The sequence below is a fragment of the Syngnathus typhle genome, linkage group LG2 (assembly GCF_033458585.1).
Source record: "Syngnathus typhle isolate RoL2023-S1 ecotype Sweden linkage group LG2, RoL_Styp_1.0, whole genome shotgun sequence".
Taxonomy (NCBI): Eukaryota; Metazoa; Chordata; class Actinopteri; order Syngnathiformes; family Syngnathidae; genus Syngnathus; species Syngnathus typhle.
In genome coordinates this window covers 9,619,538-9,636,639 of record NC_083739.1, presented here as the reverse complement: position 1 = coordinate 9,636,639, position 17,102 = coordinate 9,619,538, and the positions used below count along the sequence as shown (strand labels likewise).

Sequence of the window (17,102 nt, the reverse complement as noted above, 5' to 3'; positions counted from 1 at the left end):
AAAATCCTCCCCAATGTAAATATGAACTGTTGAATGTGCCATCAAGAATGAATTGTGAAAATTTTGCCGAAAATTTGTGAATATTCCACAAACAGTGAATTAAAGTGAACAACTAAACTATCTTTTCTTGTGAGTTAAATGCGCATAGCATGCATAAAACAATGAAAGAATGAATTCCATCCCAATGTTTCGGAACATTTATTCACAAACAGCAAATTGAGATCAGTGATCCACATGTTTTCTTCCAGACACACGATAACCATGCTACAACATAAATGTTTCTTGTACTTTACTGTTTTGAGGCGGCCTGTATGCACAACCAACCTGAAGTCCGTTATAAGTCTCCTCGCACAATTGAATGGTTACAATACAACACTGCACCAGTTAAAATGAATTTCCACCACAAAGTATAACATGAATTAACCTCAGTGGATTTGTCATAAAACCAATTCACTATAGTTGCACTCAATACTGTCCTCTTTTGCCGGAGTCATTTTTCAAACACGGACCTGTTGTATTTTTTGTTTCCATTTCTTTAAGTGCATTCAACTTACAACATGTACAGTAGCATCTTCTCAATGGAAAAGCCATGGGACGGGCACTACAGTATGTTTCATCAAGGGGTTACAGGAAACATCATACGAAACATCCATACTGTTAATAGCAGAGGTTGGACAGTCGCACGCAGCTCAGCGCTTGTAAACCATCGAAAACCGTATCGAGCCGAGTGGCAAATGGAAAACTTACAGTACCGTGCGGGATTTGCATATGTGTGGCCATTCATGCAAATCCAAACGATGCAAGTGTGTCAAAACGAAATTCTGGTGGAGATACCGGATCACTGACTGTGCTCCGTGCCAGCTGTGCAGATTTAAAGGCGTAGAGGAGCATCAACTCTATTGACAACTAATCGATTATCAAATTAATCGACAACTATCTTGATAATCGATTAATCGTTTCGAGAACTTGTTTAATTGAAACTAGACCAAAATCTTGGAATTTCAGCCTCTCATCGGTAAATTTCTGTTTTCCTCCATGAAAACAGACTGAGTATCAAAATAATATATTTGCTAACCCATGCTTTTAGGATGGAAAACAAAGATCAATCATTTTGCTGATTTTCTGACAAATATTACAGACCAAATCAGCAACCGAATTATTACCTTCATTGTCAAATTGAGTCACTTTGGGTGGAATTTATAGATTTTCTTTATCCGATTAATAGTTGCAGTCCTAAAAACAAATCGACAATGCTCACAGATATCACACTTCTAAACACGAACTTCAAAACAAAATGAACAATTATATTCCTCTCAAAACAATAAAAAAAATTAAGCGGTTGCGGCCATCGGAATTACCGCACAACAAGATAAATGTAATGTTCTTCCTGACACATGACCTTCTCTTTCAATCTTTCTGTAAAAACAAATGACAGTCTGCTGATATGACAACATTCCTCTCAGGCATAGAGGACAAAGTGACCCGGACACTGTGAAGCAACTATCAAATAAACGTGAGAGAATTCACGACGGCAGCCACATTTTTCCCGCTGCTTGACAATCGGTTTGTAAGCCCAATGCCACGGAGAGCCACACCGCTCTCAAATCGCACTCCGTACTCATGTAGACATAATTGCACGGAGAGAGTCAAAATGTTGCCAGAGAGGAATTATGCTGCATGCTACACAACAACACACAATGCGGGATTAGTGGGACGCGGGGAGGAATTAGAAAAGAAATTAAAATATGATTTCTTGTCATACTTTGGGCAAATAAATAGGGAGTTTGGGAACGGGAGGGGGTGTAAGGGATGAGTAGTTCTTTTGATGGACCATGCTGACTAGTCCCTGTCCTCTGCATGGGCCTTCCTTGTGAAAGATGGATTCTTTCCCGTCATGGAGGTGGCGCAGGGGAGCAGGTGGTACAGAGGTGAGGAGGAACAGACAGACGGACGGACGGGTGCGGCCGCTTAGTTGAAGCCGGTGTCGGTGTGGTAAGAGTAGTGGCCGTCCGACGTCAGCTGGGTGGTCTCTGTAGCTGTGGGCTGAAGCATGATGGGCTCACCTCCCGTCTCTGCCGGAGACACCAGAAGAAGGGGCGTTGAAATGTTTGGGAACTCTTTCTTTTTAAACATAAAATTAACAAATACAACATGTATAGTACAAAAAACTAAACCCAATATTAAAACTACAAAAAATAAAGTAAATCAAATGTTTTCTGGGAAAAGTACAAAGTAACAAACCCTTCCCACCCAAAAAAATATTAAAAGACAAATTAAAATAACTGAAACTGTATTTTAAAAAGTCAATACAAAATGACAAGTAACTATAATATAAAGCCCCAAAATATTATAAACCTGATTTCAATGCAGTGCAGATCCCAACGATTGCAAATTGATGATTGTGTGCGTGTGCGTGTGTGTGTGTGTGTGCGTGTGGAGGAGGGGGGGTGTTTTGCAGTCACAGGTTGAGATGTAATGGTATTACAAATATTATGGTTTCTCACTTTCAAAATCCCGTGACGGTATTAAAGGAGAACTTCTGAGTACTGCCAGCCAATGCGTTTTTGTTTTTTTTGTCTTCTGGGACAATTGAGGATTGAGTGGTCTGGTCTAAGTGAACACTGCCCTCTGCTGTCAACTTGCGGTGACTAAATGCTATATTAGTACTTTTCATTTGTTTCTCAAGATTTGTAAAATTGCAGAAACAAAGCAGGCAGGCCTTAAAATGTGTGACTGCAGTGCCATTTTGGTTGCTGCAATTTGAAAGACAATCGACCGAAAGATTATTGCTTGTATTTCTGCTGAAACACATCATGTTTAAACGAGTTTTTTGTTGTTGACAATAATAGAATACATTGCATCTTCTAGAAACTAGTCATTTCTAATGTGACTATTTTACAAACAATAATCATATTACGTTACTTATCTCGTCACTATGCGTTGCTATTGCGGCTAGAATGAGTCACATGGACCCCAGCTTGACCCTAGCTATTGGCAAGGGAAATTTGCAAATAATTGATGCTCATTATAATTGCCCTGGAAAAAAACAAACTTGAATGTGCAGGTGATCAGGTAAAAAAAAAAAAAAAAAAAGACATCAGGGATTGAAGGTTCTAGTTGACTGTATACTGTAAAAGCCTACAAAAAAAGGTGACTGTAAACTGTAGGCCTCTTGCCACACAGCGAATAAAAAGTTAAAAGGTGCGCATTGTTCTCACCTCTTTCATCAGATTGCAACTGGGCTTCCAGGTCCTCCGGGGACACGTAAAAATCCTGTTCCTGGCCCTCCCGAGGCCGAGGTTTACATTTTCCGCAGCAGCAGTTGCAGCAGCAGCACAGGCAGCAGCAGAAGTAGCAGCCAGTGGCCAGGCCGCAAAACACAAACAGCGCCTGCAAAAGAGTTCCAGTTTGATGGCCGGCGCGCACGCGTGCACACAGAAGAAAAGAAAAGAAAAAAAGGAAAATGTTTGCTTTGCATCCGAGCTTACCTTTGCCCACCAGCTGGAAAGGACAAAATAAGTGTTGACGTTCTCCTCTCCAAACTGCTCAGCCACGTACAGTCCCAACGAGCCGTATTTGTCGTAAATGTTGCGCTTCGTGGAATCATTGAGAATGGCGTGGGCATTGTTTATCTCCTTGAACTTATCTGCCGCTTCCGGATTGTCAGGATTCTTGTCCGGGTGAAACTTCAAAGCCAGTTTCCTGCGGGCAACACAACCACATCATAGAACATCTATCCAATTTGAAAATTATTATTATTTTTTTTAATTTGCGCTCACCTGTAGGATCGCTTGATGTCATCATTCGTGGCAAGTTTTTCCACTCCAAGCACATGGTAGAGAGACTCACCAGCAGTGGACAGAGAACGCTGCCTCTGATGCTCAGCCATGATGCCTCACGTCCACAGGCTGGAAACACACGCAAACAACTATATGTTGTAAATCATGGATCGTTATCCACGATATGGTCACATGAGAGCTTGATCCTGTCCCAGTTGACTTGAGGCAAGAGACAATAGACAAGTGATTCCCAATCACTGCACCATTAGAGACCATCAGGTGCACCATGGGAAATGATCCAATTATAATCCATTGATCTGAAAATTATAATTAACTACAAGTAATGTCTGTCTTAATGTCTATCCTTGTTCCACTACCTGTGCCAGCAAATATATGGTGATAGGGAGGACTATTACATTTTCTCTCACTAGATGGATGAAGGTCCAATCATTCTACCTGTTGCCATTTATACAACAGAGGTTTTACAGTATTACAAGATTTTACAGTTAGTAGGTAGTAGATACGGTCAATTTTACGAGATAAAAAATTAGTCTAGACTACCATTTTTTTCAGTGTACAGCAGATCATTTTTGTGACATTCTCATTGGTGCAGGAGTTTTTAACTGTACATAGCATTTGTATTGCAGACTCATGTAGTCATTTTTTAAACTGAACACATATAAAGTTTTATTGCAGACTCATGTAGTCATTTGCATGAGAATGCACAAAAAAAAAAACAGTAGGTCCTAAATTTCAAATCATTTCACACCCCCGAACATACATTGCAATATGTCCACGGAACTGTGGTTTAGACAACTGCAAGGTCAATGGTCGAGCTTTATTTGATAGTCTACCACCACTAGTTAGAATGATTTGTAATCCTCCAACAACCACAAATTAGAATGAGTTGTAATCCCACAACAGGTGGTCAAGGCTAGACACAGCCACCTTAAATCGCACTTTAAACCGCTAAAGTACATTTCTACACGAGCTACCAATGACCACAAGGTCGAGGAACTAACAACTAACCAACAACTAATTGATTATCCAATTATTTACATTATCTACTGTTTATCTTAATAACAATTTTGAGAAATGATAGTCATTTTTCTATTTAATGCGTAGTATGAAGAAAAAACAAGCGCTACAATCTTCACGATGCACTGCAGGCCATTTTAGGAGACGATAGTACTTGGGTAGGAAACTCTGATTCAAATGATCAGCTCATCAGCAAGGTCTGAAGAAGCTTGATACCGTTAGAGGGATGTGATGATAGGCTAGACCTCTTTAGAAGCCCAATAATGAAGACAGGGAGTATTGCAAATCAAGTGAGTCAGGTGAGCAATTCAAATCAAATACAACAGATAATGGACCAAGACCAGACGTGAATTCAGGGCAGCAAAATACATCTGCCCTTGATGCAGGCATCGCAAGGTGCAAGTACCACCTAAGGTCACGAAGGGGGTGCATCTACTTATGACACACCATCACGTTAGGTCTGTTCCTGTGACTATGCGGTATCTGAACCTCACTAAAACAGAGGGACTTCCAGGCAGATGTTATCTCCAGCCCTATTTTTTGGCAGGCAAAAAGAAGCCGCCCATAAAGCTCCACCACCACCCAAAAGGGTTCTTCTTGTTGGGTGATGTTCACATTGACCATTTTGATACTTTTAAAAACATAATGATTAGAATATTATTCTCTTCGAACAATTAGCTTATACTTATAATAATAAATATATCAGTTATTTAAATATATGTTTATTTATTCATACATACAGTACATGACATGTACTGCATTATGAAGTCAAAACTTTGGATATGGCCAACTTTGGTAGGTCTTGAAGACTTGTAGATGAATAATACTTTCCACAGTTGCTTAGTTGCATCCTCTTGCCTTAGGCCTCTGTCAATCATCTGTCCTGCACCAGACTGAAGACTTGTGTTACCAGATGCCGAAGTGGATTGTGTTTAACCCATATTATCCACTAACAAAATTCCAGCAAGCAAATGTTGAGAGGCTAGCAACCTTAGGAAGCCATGAGCCACAGTGGCTGATGGGGAAAAAAAGTTCATCCTCAAAGCAAAGGTAAAACTAGGTTCTTCAGTGCAGTGGTCACCAAGCAGCTCGTGGAACATTTTATGCTGGCAGCGCAGATAGACTGGGTTTTTTTTTTGTCTTTTTCATTTTTAGCTGAATATATAGACCCATACATTACAAAAGGTTACCAAGTTTTCGAGATGAAATGGTGCTGACTGTAGGGCAGCAGCTGGCCCTGTTCTGCCTTGCGCTGCCCGGCCAAGCTCTGCAGAGTCAAAGGGGGCCAGTGGTGGATTTATGACACACTCCCGCAGTGCATTTCTTACAATCACTCCTTCACTCGCATTCGAACACGCTTCACTTGTCCCAACGGCCTCCTGGTCGGCGTTACTTCAACATAAAACAGACGACGGATTACGACAAATAAGTAGTCATCTCGATACAAACGGCACAGGCCGCATTCAAGCAGCTTTGTCAAGACGGCAACAAAAACCCGACAGATTGCGATCGAAATATGTCAACGAGTGGGATTAAATGTCGCAAGGAATAATAATCTCCGCGCATCATCGTCGTCATCATCATCAGCAGCAGCATCCATGTTGGTTCATCCGGGCCTGCTGAGGATGCGAGGCACGGCCGTTGATTTTGCGAAGGGCGCGCGCCGTCGTGTTTTTCCAAAGGCAAAAAGGTAGAAACGGAAACAAAGAAGACTCACCTTCCACGAAACCAAAGTGTGAGAAGGACAACCAGCGGTGGTCGGGTATCGACGAAGGAAGTACGGTCGGTGTCTCGTGACTATGGCTGCATCTCTACGAGGATTTTCAGTGAGTGTGTATGGCTCCTATTCCAACCATGGACAGCTGCAGCAGAACGTTGGCCCCGCCCCTTACGTTGAACGACGTAACGTGCGCGCTCACGGTGAACGATGCGGGAGGCGGAAGCGTGCGCGTAGACGTGACAGTAACTGGACTGAAGTTTAACAGTAGTCTTAATACGCAACTCAACTTTATTCGTTGATCACTTAAAATGAACCTATAGAACTCACTTCGACAACTTTATGTCACGAAGATGTCACCATGAAATGACAATGAACGTTTTTTTTAACTAGAACTCCACACGTTGCCTTGCCTCGGCAACCGTGACGTCATGGTGTCCACCAATGCCTGAGCTCACGGGAATGACGTAGGTTTCTATCGCGAGGATATCACATTAGCTTGTCTTATTAGCAGGCCGCCGGCGAAAGCTTCATTTGTGCTTTACAGATGTTTTCTTTTCGGAGAAACTAACCACTTGACACCCCCCTCGCGTCTACAAAAAAGGAAATAAACACCAGAGCTCGCGTTGGACGGTAGGTTCCCGGGTAAAAGCGAGCTAACTAGCCGGGCTGTCTACTGCCTGCCTTGGTTGAACAAATGGGTTTGTTTTGGGATACGCGCTGGATGTTTACACTAGTTCAGCAATCGAACTCTCTCACCAACCTTCAAAATTTGTTTTATCTCGTCATCAATGCTCATTTGTTATTTTCCCACCCTTCTTATATCCAGCACGTAACATTTTTCTCCTCCGCTGTCCGTTCAGTGATGCTGTAGGTACTTGAAGCGGCCAAACTGTGTCAGTCTTGCTCCCGTCTCCCGGTTTGATGATGAGTTATGCTGAAAAGCCTGAAGACCTCACAAAAGACGAGTGGATGGACAAATTGAACAACGTGCACATTCAGAGAGCGGACATGAACCGGCTCATTATGAACTACCTAGTGACGGGTGAGGCTCCTCAAAAGACGTTGGAGTGAAAGCACAAAACATAAGCAATATGTTTTACGAAGGTGCCCTTACTTGTTTTCAAGAGGGATTCAAAGAGGCGGCCGAGAAGTTCCGGATGGAGTCTGGTATTGAGCCCAGTGTAGACTTGGACTCTCTGGATGAAAGGATAAAGATCCGAGAGATGATCCTGAAGGGACAGATCCAGAAAGCCATTGCACTCATCAACAGCCTTCACCCAGAGCTGCTGGACACCAACAGATACTTGTACTTTCACCTGCAGGTACATTTGCATGCCACACAATGACCGAGAGAAGCAGCCACTGCTACCGAACTGCTGTTCACCGGTGACGTGCAACCAAAATTTCTGTCAGGCCTTCATCATTCCTTCTTCTTCTACATGGCTAACTGGGAATTGAAATCTAGCTCAGACAAACTAATATCTGAAATATTCTGGGATAACGGAAATGATGGTCCTGGGGGTTTGGAGCACAACCCTATTCAGTATGTTTGTCTGTAATGAGAATGATGAGAAGAATGATTTTTTTTTTTTGCAAGGTTATACACGACCCAGCTTTATTTCATCACTCCTTTTATCACATTCCTCTGGTGCAGCAGCAGCATTTGATCGAGCTCATCCGGCTAAGGGAGACGGAGTCGGCGCTGGAGTTTGCCCAGACGCAGTTGGCTGAACAGGGGGAAGAGAGCCGCGAGTGTCTCACGGAGATGGAGAGAACTCTCGCCCTGTTGGCCTTTGACAACCCAGAAGAGTCTCCCTTCGGGGACCTGCTCAACATGATGCAGCGGCAAAAGGTACTCACATTGGCTCCCTTGACCAAAAATGTTTTTTTTTTTTTTTACTTCCACATACTTATGCCGGTAAATAAATTCAGCAATACATGTAGATGTATAAATAATAGCACTGTGCACGAATAAGTCGTAATTGGTTCGATTGGGCGTGCCATATTGATTTATAATTTTCCAGACTCGGATGAGATGTGTGATGCCACCAGAGCGGCCATTTTGTTTGCATGGCAACTATTATCACAGTGAGAGTACACAGACAGTGGTATGAGAATATTTGTTCCTGCACAGGTGTGGAGTGAGGTGAACCAAGCTGTACTGGACCACGAAAACAGGGAATCCACTCCTAAATTGGCCAAACTCCTCAAGTTACTGCTGTGGGCGCAGAACGAGTTGGACCAGAAGAAAGTGAAATACCCGAAAATGACTGACTTGAGTACGGGAACCATCGAGGACCCCAAGTGAACCCATCCGCAAAACCTTGCTGTCTTTTACGGGCCCCTTAATTTATGATCAACCGCGTGGCTGTTGCAACTGGATAGTGTGCTAAACTAGATTTTTGGTAAGGTTTATTGGTTGAACTTGGTCATTTTGACTCTGTTGCAGTCAAGCCATACAAGTTACCATGGAGATATGCAGTGGTGCCTTGAAATAAGAGTAACCCAGCAGAATATTTTATTTATTTATTTTTTTGACTTGTAAGTAAAATTTTCAAAGGGGGAAGATGAGTTGTCTTGAGGGTAGACACATGAATTAGTCTTATCTCAAGGCACCAGTTGTTACTGTTTTCCGTGACATCTGATTTAAAACGTAATTTCTGCATTATAGAGTTTATTATGTGTGTGGCTCACTATTGCTGCATTAATCGTTCCTAAAAAAGAATGGAATCAATTAAAAAAACATGAATCTGGCCTTGATCTAGTTTCCACGGTAACATGTTGCTTGTTGTGTAAAAAGTCATGGCTACGTTCAACCAGAATAGCCAAAAATGGCTTACCCTGCTATTTAGATTTGTGCAACAGCGCATATAATGTATGTGTAACAAAACAAAACAAAACAAAAAAACTATAATGCTCAATTTGGTTTTAATGTGACATCAATAAGAGATTATACTGTAAATTGCTGTATTATTTAAAAAGTAACATTTAAATACAGACGCTGGGTTTTTAGACTAATGTTGATGTCAACAAATACAAGTTGCTATTTTATACATTTCTCAAAGGCCTTGAGTCTGTGGTATTTAGTGTGTCAGTTGTCTGCATCGCTGGAAAGGGATTCGATTGGCACGAAACTGGAATGAGCAGCCTGAAAGAACAGGTGAAAAGTGTGAATGTTTAAACCAGGGACAAACCCTGAACGAAACAGACCAGCAAAGATATTTTAGACTGAGCCTGTGTGCGTCGAATCAAAATGTATTTATAAATATAGAAAGTCTAACTGAATATTTGTGACTCATTGTTTTAACTGTGTTTCCGTTTAATGTAATTTATGGAGAGTTTTGGTCATCTGTATCAATCAACTGTAACATTTCCAGTCTATCAATTGTGCTCCGCCAACCCACTTTTTTTTATTTTTTTTTATTAACTGCATGCACCTGTCTTTTATTCAACACAGGCACTCGTGCTTTGTTTCTTTTGGTTTGGTTTGTTTACTTCTAAGGAAGCCAGATTTGCTGCTAGTAGTCCATCCTTGAATTTTTTGACTACGTTTTGTCTTTTTGCAGAGACTTGCTCTGACATTTGCGAGACATCAGATGCTCGCGTCACTTTTATTAATCGACATTTCTAAAAGCAGATTTGCAAATAAACATAACTTTTGCAAAGTATTTCTTTCACTTTCTTTTGTTGTTGTCCTGGGCTTTCTTTTTTTTTTTTATGACAGTGGTAACTTGACAAGAATTCCGTCAAAACGCTGAGTTCGGTTGGAATGATCATTTCAACTTTTGGACCAAAAATGTTCTCTTCAGCTCACATTAATGTTAATTAATCACAAGTGAAGGCAAAATAGAAAGAAAACTGTCTCAATTATGTCATAATTCAAACATGCTCTACTCAGCAGAAGTGCAATCCCTGTTGGGGAAATTTTTGGAGCATTGAATCATCCCTTCATTCAACCACATGATTCACGCACACCCTCTAACAACACTTCCCTCTAAATACGGCTGATGTCACGCTTGAAAATACCTCAGAGGAATTATTTTTCAGGGTTTTTGTTCTAACACGTTTTACTTGTCTAGCTTGTCCATATGAGATCAGGTGACACGTCAGCGGGCTTGTTAGGGCCACGGAGCAGAGACGCCACTATTCCCGAATGGCAGACAAACACATGTCAGGAAATGGTGGGAACGATTTTGCCTCTTCTCTCTTGGATCGTAATAACTGCGCTGGCAACAAGGCCTCGGACGAGCCGCACGATAAAAATCTGTGGACTAGGTGAGATGCGCTGTTCACTTGAATCTCTTCTGCATTTGTGAGCAGTGTTGCGACAGTTACCATGAAAAAAAAACGTTCATTTCCAGATTGCTTCTTTTTAAAAGTACTTTACTTACTCAACTCATAACTAAGAAACTGAAAGCGTGAGGTTCATGAACGGCACTCCTCCCTCTAAAAATATAAAGCCCAAATAGATTGTCAATTTTGACAAGACTGCTTGTGATGTTTGAAATAAAGTTCAACTTTACACACTACTCAACAATGTGACAAGAACATCAAATGAATATTTAAAAGGGAAGTAATTAAAACGGCTTTGAATTGGAAAATCATTTTTGTTATGGAAAAGGTTCAAGTGTATTGACTTGAAAAGAATTGAGTCTTTCCCCCACTTTAAAATATATTGAAATGCATATCAAATCGTCTTATCGGAGAAATAAAGCTTTGTCAGTGGGTGCAGTATATGTGTAATAAAATACATTTCTTAATTTTTGTTTTGCCACTTAATTGGAGGTGCATTTTACAGTGACATCTAAGAAGAAACGTTCTTTTTATTCATTATGGTCTGTAGTATAGTCTAACTACTTGAATGTAAAAAAACGGCGTTAGATTAGTCATTCGCGTCATCACTGATGGTGAGATTTGCTGAAACTCCAAAAATGTGTTTGTTTGCCAACAACAGAGCAGAGGCCCACCAATGGATGCCAGTGTTGTTTGCGGGGACTTGCCTGGTCTACTGTGCCCGGATGACCATGCCTGTGTGTGCAGTGGCGATGGCAGCCACGTTCGGCTGGAACAAGATCGACACTGGCCTGGCCCTGGGTGGATTCTTCTGGGGCTACTCGTGCACGCAGATCCTGGGAGGTCATGCCAGTGACAAGCAAGTTTTTCTATTTGGCACACTTTGCAGGGTTCACACACTTTTGGGGTCCAAGGAGCCCTTCATAATTTAATAACTAGTTTAGCAAGGTAACCCTGCCTCACCTGTAAAGCGTGGCCCTCGTTTCCCGATGGTGGAGTTTATATTCCATCGAGATCCATTTGCAAATTATGTCAGAATCATGTGGGAACGCTCCTCAAAGGTTAAGGAAACATTTGTTAAGGAAAACGCCTTGCTTTGAAAGTGAGCAAAATATAACCCATAGTGAACATTTCTTGTAGAATTAGGCTTGAAGCGGTGTAAATTTAATCTAAAAACTAAACATCAAATAACGAGACTTACACAATGTGTACTTAAAACAAACACATACATAGCTTAGGCTTTTGTCAGATAGCTTCAAGCTAATACTAGCACGTGATTGGAAATGTATATTACCCATGAAATACAGCGGCTGATATTTGAGCCCTAACAGTGCAGCGACAAATTTACAAATTCAAAACTCAGCCATATATTCTTTCTACTCGACAATGAGCTTGAAAAAGAGACATTGATCTTGAGGTTTTTATTCTGGCTAATTTGAGGTTTTGATATATTTTGACGCTTGATATCCCATTTTGCAGAATCGGAGGAGAGCGAGTCCTGTTCTTCTCAGCCATTTCATGGTCAGTGGTCACAGCCGCCACGCCCGCTTTACGCTACCTTGGCTCTTACACCCTGGCTCTCATGACCATGGCCAGAGTCCTCATGGGAATATTACAAGGTAACCTGTTTAGGTTGAAATGGAATGAGGGGCTGGAATTTGCTAAAGTTTGGTATATTTTTTACTAAACTAAATCTAGGAGCGTTTAGGTCATATTTAACAAGTATTTTAATGCATCTGAGAATAATTAGTATCATAAGCAATAATTATTTATTGTGTATACCAGGAGATTTGGAAATAGATATTATAAATAACTTTTGGGAGCATTTCATAAAATAACAGAATGTTTCAATAACTATTTCAGTCGATGGTAGTAAATAGCAATGTTTGATACCACGTTGTCTCAAACTGTGTATGAACAAATACAAAGTCATAATACCAAAAGAATTTGACAGATAATTCTGAACAAAAGACCTTTTTGTGTTTTTGACACACAGTCATGTAATCCAGTTACAGTACAGTACTTACTACTGACAAGGAAAATGTAATAATGTGTCTTAATGTGGTTTTGTTAAGTATCGGTGGCTGGGATCAGTATCCTTCAGAAATACTCGATACCTCGAAATAAGGCTGATACCAAGCCAATCGCAATATCTAGCATACTCACTCATAGATATGGAATGTTGCTAAGGCTTAATTCTGCGCTACACCTCTGCATGTGATGTCCTTGGAATGGCCATTGCTGTTTTCTAGGTGTATTCTTCCCATCTTTGACCAGTCTGATCGCACAGCGTGCACCGGAAGGGGAGAAGAACTTCTTATACAGCATCAATCAAAGCGGTAGCTCTCTTGGGTATGCAGCACATGTGCAAACATGCAACATGCACATGTGTCAAGGCGTAAAATGTGTTCTTTGTGTAATGTTTTTTGAATTGTGCTTCCAGAATACTGTTGGCAGGCTTGTTGGGCTCCATAATGCTGGACTGGTACGGTTGGGAAAGTGTATTCTATGCCACGGGTTTTCTGTCTGGATTCTGGGTGCTCCTTGTGTGGCATTGTTTTCTGAAAGGTGCCGTATTTATTACAGTGTCTATGATGATCAGTTGTACTATTGTTTTTTTTTTTCTTGAAATTGTAGCTGTGACTCCAAAATAATTCATGCCGTATTTTTTTGTGAAAGTGTTTCATGAGTTTGTAATTTTTGGACACACAGTTTTTTTTTTTCTTTACGCAGACATACAGTCAGCCCCCTCCAAACATATTGCAATGGCTTTGTTTTTGTTGTATGCTGAAGACATTTGGATTTGGATGAAGAGATGAATATGAAACAAACATTCATAAGTCCATCTTTTATTTCTATCTATTACACCAACACTGCATGGGCATAGTAGCCAATACAACGATTTGAAATGCCCTGAAAAAAACAGAAAGCGCTGATGTACTGAGCAACACACATGACAGAAACATTGTGAAAAGTGTCAAGAATCCAAAGAAGGGCTGAAACAAAAAAATGCAACCAGCAACATATGACACCCGCCAAAATAAAATGAAGTCACCCAAACACCGCACTCTGTCCTGAGTTGTTCTAAATGTACAAATCATGATATGAAAGTTTGACTTCCGAACTTTTGTCTCCTATTCAACGTTTGATATGCAACCCGAATGTCTCCATGATACAACAAAAAGAAAGGAACTGACCTTTTGGAGGGGGCCGTTATGAGATACCAACACAAATTTGAACGACACAATCGATGTGATCTTTTCAGGCAAAGTTTATCCAACGCAGAAAGAAAGAAGCAAAGAGTCCCAATCAAAGAATTTTTCCTGTTCGCATCTGCTGAGCCTCTTGAGAAAGCCATGCGTCCGGTACGAAGGTCTGCTCTTTCACCACATATCAAAAACTCAATATTGTTTCACAGTTTCTTGTTGCTCTCTCACAGGGCCATGGTCTTTGCTCACCTATGCACATGCGGCACTTCCTACACGTTACTCTCGTGGATGCCGACATACTTCAGCGATGAATATCCACACGCCACGGTACTTGTTGTCTCCTGGTGGGTCAGAAGGCGTCGACTCCGTTTGCGTCCGTGATCCTGATGGCGCGTCGCCCCATTTTCCTTACAGGCGTGGGTATACAATGTGTTCCCTTGGGCAGCTGTCATTCCAGTAGCTCTTTGCGGCGGATATCTCTCTGATTCGCTCATCAGCCAAGGATACAGTGTGGTATTTGTGAGAAAGTCCATGCAGGTAAGCCTCCTCCATTTATGTTTCTCAAATGAGCTGCTTTCGATTATAGCCCGAACGTCGACATATTTGCATGCCTTTCAGTTCATCGCCATGGGTGTGTCCAGCGCTTTTGTCCTGCCACTGTCTTTCAAGTTGTCTTTTCCAATCGCCGTCATCTGCATTTCTGCTGCGATGGTTGCACTCTCCTTCACCAGCTGGTATGTGCCAATTACACACATTTTGAATATTGTGAGGGAAAGTTGTTTGTGGTCTCATGTGCCAACATGTTTGTAGCCTTCAAATGGAGTCACGTTATTCACTCATTCCCTATTCAATGGGGATTTTTGGATAGTGCACCGTGATAGTTCCATAAAAATCCCCATGGAGTTATTAGGGAGGAGTGAATGAGTTAATAATTTAGAACACAGCGACTGTGTTTGGAATCATTTCAACAGAGGTGTGTAGACTTAATTGATGTATAATTTTCCTGTGTGCTGAACCACGTTGTGTTCCACTAATGACATCTCATGCATTGCAGTGGTGCTTCGGTGAATGTGCAGGATCTAACCCCTTCACGGGCTGGAACCCTCTATGGTGAGGTCATTCTTACAACATCTTGATAGATGAATGTGTCACGTGCTGGCTCAGTAAACAGAATTATTTTGCAATATCTCTCAAACGCTGCACTTCAGTTGTGCCGCACTCAACTGTCACTCAACACTGCCATGAGCTGGAAAAATGGATGTGACTTGTCAAGCATCTTTCTTATCTTAATTTTTATAGGTCAAACTTAATAACAGAAATATCTCCAAAACCTGATGTGCTACAAAAAACTGAAGAAAGTTTTTTAAATCAGCATCAAAATATATTTTTTTTCTCAAATGCTATTCGCCCATTAAATTAATAAGAATATAACTGCTATGAAAACTAATTAAAACTACCTACATTTAAAAAATGTCAAAACAAAATGATAACATTCTGTGTAGTAAAGCAAATCATGAACTATTAAAACCCTGCTTTAAAGGCCAAACTAAATTTTGGGGTGTAGGCATTGCTAACTTAACTAATTAAAGAACAATGTAAACACTGTTAAGCGGCTGAAGAAGTTATTTGAATTATTTATTTGTTTTATTTTATGCTTTAGGTTTCATGAATATGCTCGGCGCTTTCACGGGTATGTATTCTCAACTTGTTTATTTTCATTTTGTTCATTTTGTTTTGTATGATAAATCTTTTTAATCAGATTAATAAATGAATCAGAATGGGTGATTGATAAATCAATTGGATTTTAAAATCATCAATAGTGAGCATCTCAAAAATTTTAATTTGTGCAGCTAATTCATCTGATCAATATTAGAATTGGTGTCAAACGATCCCACTTTTGGATTGGCATCAAAATTTGGGGACCATGAACAAAACCCTTGAATAAAATGTTTCCTTTTTTTAATTCTGCCTCCTGGGGGCCAAAGTGGGGACACCAGAAGGAGCAGCACGAGGAATAAAATGTCATTAAATCATGATGCACAAATTGTTTAATTCTGGACATTCTATGGAATTGTTATTCCTCTGTCTTTTACGTACAACTTTATTCAGTGGTATTTTTTTTTTCTTTTTGAAACTCGTATCTCTGTAAAATTGTGCTCATGTGATTTGAAGTACTCAAGTGCATCATATGTCCTGCCCAGGTGTGCTAATGGTGTCACTGTCAGGCTACATGATCGAAGTGACCCAGTCGTGGGCATCGGTGTTCACGCTCATCTCCATCGTCCACTGCGTCGGCCTTGCTGTCTTTCTCTACTTTGGAGATGCCCAACGCGTTGACCTTGAAAAGTCACACTCCTTTGCTCTCATTTGAAATGTTGCCCATATGGTTATAAAACCTTCCTTTTTACATTTTACTCATTCAGTTGTGGTCTACATAAAGCAAAGCTTTTGTCTGAATTCCTTGTCATCATAGCATCACAGGCTTTCCCCCTGTTCTGAGGAGCAAGCCGTTTTGGTGTGGTCTATTTAAATGCACATGAGATGTTTCCGGACATATTTGTAGTTTTTTAGCCAAGGGAGTTTTCTTGCGCTGCAAATCTTTTGATTGATCAAAAGATGTCAACATCAGAAGACTTGTCCATACAACCATACAGAGCACGTAACAAGATAAATCCCCTCACAATATTTATGAACACATCTTGTAAACAAGCATTGCAAGTCAAGTTAAAAAGTAAGCTTATGCTAGCGTTACGGAGAAGTTAGAAGTTAGCGAATAGTACGTGTGTGTGTGTGTGTGTTTGTGTGAATGACAATAAAACATCTTGGATGAACAAGAATCAAATAAAAAAAAATGTTATTGTTTTGTTTGCCATTGTGTAATGTGGTACGAAATGTCTAAAATATGTACATATTTGTAAATAGCCAGCGCCGTAGTCACTGCAGTAGCCTGATGCATGGGACAGTCATGCAACAAAAAAAATGCATATAATGTAAAAAAAATAAAATAAATAAAAATATCGTATGGGACTATCGCAATAGTCATAAAATCACCAAATAAAATTT

At 40.6% G+C, this 17,102-nt stretch overlaps 3 protein-coding genes across 7 annotated transcripts; 2 read left to right on the top strand and 1 right to left on the bottom strand.

Moving 5' to 3' along the window:
* Window positions 1-182: 182 nt before the first annotated feature.
* dnajc5aa (DnaJ (Hsp40) homolog, subfamily C, member 5aa) lies at window positions 183-7,791 on the bottom strand. 5 transcript variants are annotated; one of them, XM_061264263.1, is made up of 6 exons: window positions 7,652-7,791; window positions 6,008-6,209; window positions 3,780-3,908; window positions 3,489-3,702; window positions 3,219-3,390; window positions 183-2,072 (listed from the first exon to the last, which is right to left on the bottom strand). In XM_061264263.1, the coding sequence occupies exons 3-6, from the start codon at window positions 3,887-3,889 to the stop codon at window positions 1,969-1,971; spliced, it is 600 nt and encodes a 199-aa protein (XP_061120247.1). In that variant the 5' UTR covers window positions 3,890-3,908; window positions 6,008-6,209; window positions 7,652-7,791; the 3' UTR covers window positions 183-1,968. The 5 variants fall into 5 exon arrangements, with proteins under 5 accessions (XP_061120247.1, XP_061120239.1, XP_061120256.1 ...); XM_061264255.1 differs by lacking the exon at window positions 7,652-7,791 and adding an exon at window positions 6,535-6,758; XM_061264272.1 differs by lacking the exon at window positions 6,008-6,209 and having other exon boundaries at window positions 7,652-7,768.
* On the top strand, window positions 7,443-10,205 carry LOC133142741 (glucose-induced degradation protein 8-B homolog). The gene is made up of 4 exons (XM_061264233.1): window positions 7,443-7,579; window positions 7,663-7,859; window positions 8,192-8,389; window positions 8,672-10,205. The coding sequence occupies exons 1-4, from the start codon at window positions 7,459-7,461 to the stop codon at window positions 8,843-8,845; spliced, it is 690 nt and encodes a 229-aa protein (XP_061120217.1). The 5' UTR covers window positions 7,443-7,458; the 3' UTR covers window positions 8,846-10,205.
* Window positions 10,206-10,520: 315 nt separating this feature from the next.
* On the top strand, window positions 10,521-16,724 carry LOC133142737 (voltage-gated purine nucleotide uniporter SLC17A9-like). Its single transcript, XM_061264217.1, has 12 exons — window positions 10,521-10,812; window positions 11,492-11,689; window positions 12,310-12,449; window positions 13,083-13,182; window positions 13,274-13,398; window positions 14,096-14,195; window positions 14,270-14,366; window positions 14,454-14,576; window positions 14,658-14,773; window positions 15,094-15,149; window positions 15,700-15,729; window positions 16,241-16,724. Exons 1-12 carry the CDS (start codon window positions 10,691-10,693, stop codon window positions 16,408-16,410), a joined length of 1,377 nt encoding a protein of 458 aa, XP_061120201.1. The 5' UTR covers window positions 10,521-10,690; the 3' UTR covers window positions 16,411-16,724.
* Window positions 16,725-17,102: the final 378 nt, after the last annotated feature.